At 45.1% G+C, this 2,644-nt stretch overlaps 1 protein-coding gene across 2 annotated transcripts in view; it reads left to right on the forward strand.

Moving 5' to 3' along the window:
- The window catches only part of SUSD1 (sushi domain containing 1), a 128,807-nt gene that overhangs the window by 100,774 nt on the left and 25,389 nt on the right, over positions 1 to 2,644 (forward strand). For both annotated transcript variants that reach the window (XM_011992456.1, XM_011992458.1), the window contains exon 12: positions 2,310 to 2,406. In XM_011992456.1, coding sequence (XP_011847846.1) covers positions 2,310 to 2,406 — 97 coding nt within the window. The remainder of the gene's footprint in view (positions 1 to 2,309; positions 2,407 to 2,644) is intronic.

Here is a 2,644-nt window from a genome sequence, read left to right on the forward strand (position 1 = left end):
ACCTCAAGTGATCCGCTCACCTCTGCCTCCCAAAGTGCTAGGGTTACAGGCATGAGCCACGGTCCCTGGCCAGTGTTTTTAAAGTAGAGTTTGTTAATTCACTCAAAGCTAATGGAAATTTGCCAGATCAATTGGTAGAACCAAATCTTCAAGATACTCCAAGGTGAATGAGAGAGGTGTGTAGCAGAGCATGAGTTCAAATTCTGACTCTACTACTTGCTAATTGTGTGGCCTTTGGACAAGTAACAATCTCTCATGTATCAATTTCCTCATCTATAAAATGAGTTTTTCTAAGATAATAACTGTACTTGTTCCACCTCTGAGTTTAGGGAAATTGAAGAAGATACATAAACGTTAGAGAGGGATCAAAGTAATCAGTTTTATTGCTGGTAAAACTGGTTTGGGTCTGAGGCTTCTTTTTTTTTTTTTTTTTTTTTTGAGACAGAGTCTCACTCTGTCACCCAGGCTGGAGTACAGTGGCATGATCTTGGCTCACTGCAACCTCCGCCTGCCCAGTTCAAGTGATTCTCCTGCTTCTGCCTCCCGAGTAGCTGGGATTACAGGCGTGCGCCATCACGCCCGGCTAATTTTTGCATCTTTAATAGCGACAGGGTCTCACCATGTTGGCAAGGCTGGTCTCAAACTCCTGGCCTCAGGTGATCTGCCTGTCTTGGCCTCCGAAAGTACTGAGATTACAGGCATGAGCCACTGCACCTGGCCAAAATGAAGCTTCTTGAACTTCCTCCCATACCTACACTTTGTGCCCCACCTGTGAGGAAGTTGAAGCTATAGTGCAGTGGTCCCCAACCTTGTTGGCCCCAGGGACTGGTTTCATCACAGACAATTTTTCCACGGACTGGGGTGGGTAGAGGGATGGTTTTGGGATAAAATTGTTCCACCTCAGATCATCAGGCATTAGATTCTCATAAGCAGTGCACAACCTAGATACCTTGTATGCACAGTTCACAATAGGGTTCATGCTCTTATGAGAAACTGATGCTGCCACTGATCTGACAGGAGGTGGAGCTCAGGTGGGAATGCTTGTCCACCTGCTGCTCACCTCCTGTTGCGTGGCCTGGTTCTTAACAGGCCACAGACTGGTACTGGTCCACCACCTGGGGTTGGGAACCCTGGCTATAGGGCAAATGTAGACCAGGCTTCAGGCTTACCTTGACTCAGGTTTGCCTAGAGATGGACAGTGGGACTAGGAGGTGGGAAATCACCTGTTCTGTCTTCAGGCAGCCCCCACCTCACAAAAAAAAAAAAAAAAGAAAAAAAAAAAAAAAAAAGAAAGAAAGAAAGAAAGAAAGAAAGAAAAATAAAAAAAATAAGGATGGGTCCACGTGGGAGCTAGCTGTTTCACAAATCACAGGGATGGATGGAAGGCCAGGTGCAAGCTCTTTTCCCAATACTTTGGAGAGGGAAGAAGTTCCTACCTTGCATGGGTAGGAACCCCACGAGAGGGAGCAAATGATTGCTTCTACAAACATCATCCACTTGGTAGCCCTGTTGAGATTAAGTAAGATGAGGCATATGTACAACACCTCTAGTGTGAATGGTTAGTGCCCAGTATGTCTTACTTAGCATGTTACCCACAAGGCAGAATGGTAGTTAGCACATTTATACCATGACTAACTACCAGTGAGGTGCAAGAACGCTGGTGTCAGCCAGTCAGTGTAGTTTCCTCCTGATGGGAAACCTATTTGGGAAATCTTGTTGCTGGGAGCGTGAAAATAAGGACAGAGAGCTCTGTGATTATAAAGGATATAGAAGGCTGATGTGGTGGTCTTCCCCACGAAATAGGAATCTACCCACCAAGCAAACTGTAATGCCCACCACATCTATCCTCTGCCAGTGCCACAGTATACTCATCACTTCTTTTTATTTTGGCAAAATACACATAAGATGTGCCATTTTAACATCTTGAAGCACACAGTTTATTGGCATGTTGTGCAACCATCACCACTGTGTATTTCCAAGATTTTTTCATCACCCCAAGGAGAACCTCTGTGACCATTAAGCAATATGTTCCCATTCCCTACATGCCTCTTCCACCCCCAGCAACCTCTTCTTTCTCTGTGAATTTGCCTATGTTAGATTTTTCATCTAAGTGGAATGGTACAGAATCTGTCCTTTTGTGCCTGGTGTATTTCACTTAGCATGATCATCCACATTGTGGCATGTACAGAATAGGCGCCTCGCTTCTGAAATTAAAACTTTCCTTTTAATAGCCCTCACGAGGACCTCTTTTGTCCTGCTTTTTACTTGTTCCGGTCACACCCCTTCTCTTCTTTTCAACATGTTTTCAGAGCCTCCCCTGCCGGAAGTAGAATTTTTTACGGTGCACGGAGGACCTCTACCACGCCTCAGACTGAGGAAAGCCAAGGAGAAAAATGGACCAATCAGGTCAGTAGCTGTCCTTTCTCCACGGTTGCCCAGTGATCCCCACGGAGTGATTTGGAAACTTTGATTTTGGTGAGGAGAAGACTTCTGTGTTGGTGGCTGTACTTGGGTTGTTAGAACAATGCAGCTGGGGCCTCTTTTGTTTCCTTGGGTACAGAGTGGCCTTTAATCCCAACCAGCATCCTTTCTAATGGAGAGAGAGACTTCTTTTTTTTTTTTTTCTTTGAGTTGGAGTCTTACT

This window comes from Mandrillus leucophaeus, unplaced genomic scaffold (assembly GCF_000951045.1).
Source record: "Mandrillus leucophaeus isolate KB7577 unplaced genomic scaffold, Mleu.le_1.0 Scaffold410, whole genome shotgun sequence".
Classification (NCBI taxonomy): Eukaryota; Metazoa; Chordata; class Mammalia; order Primates; family Cercopithecidae; genus Mandrillus; species Mandrillus leucophaeus.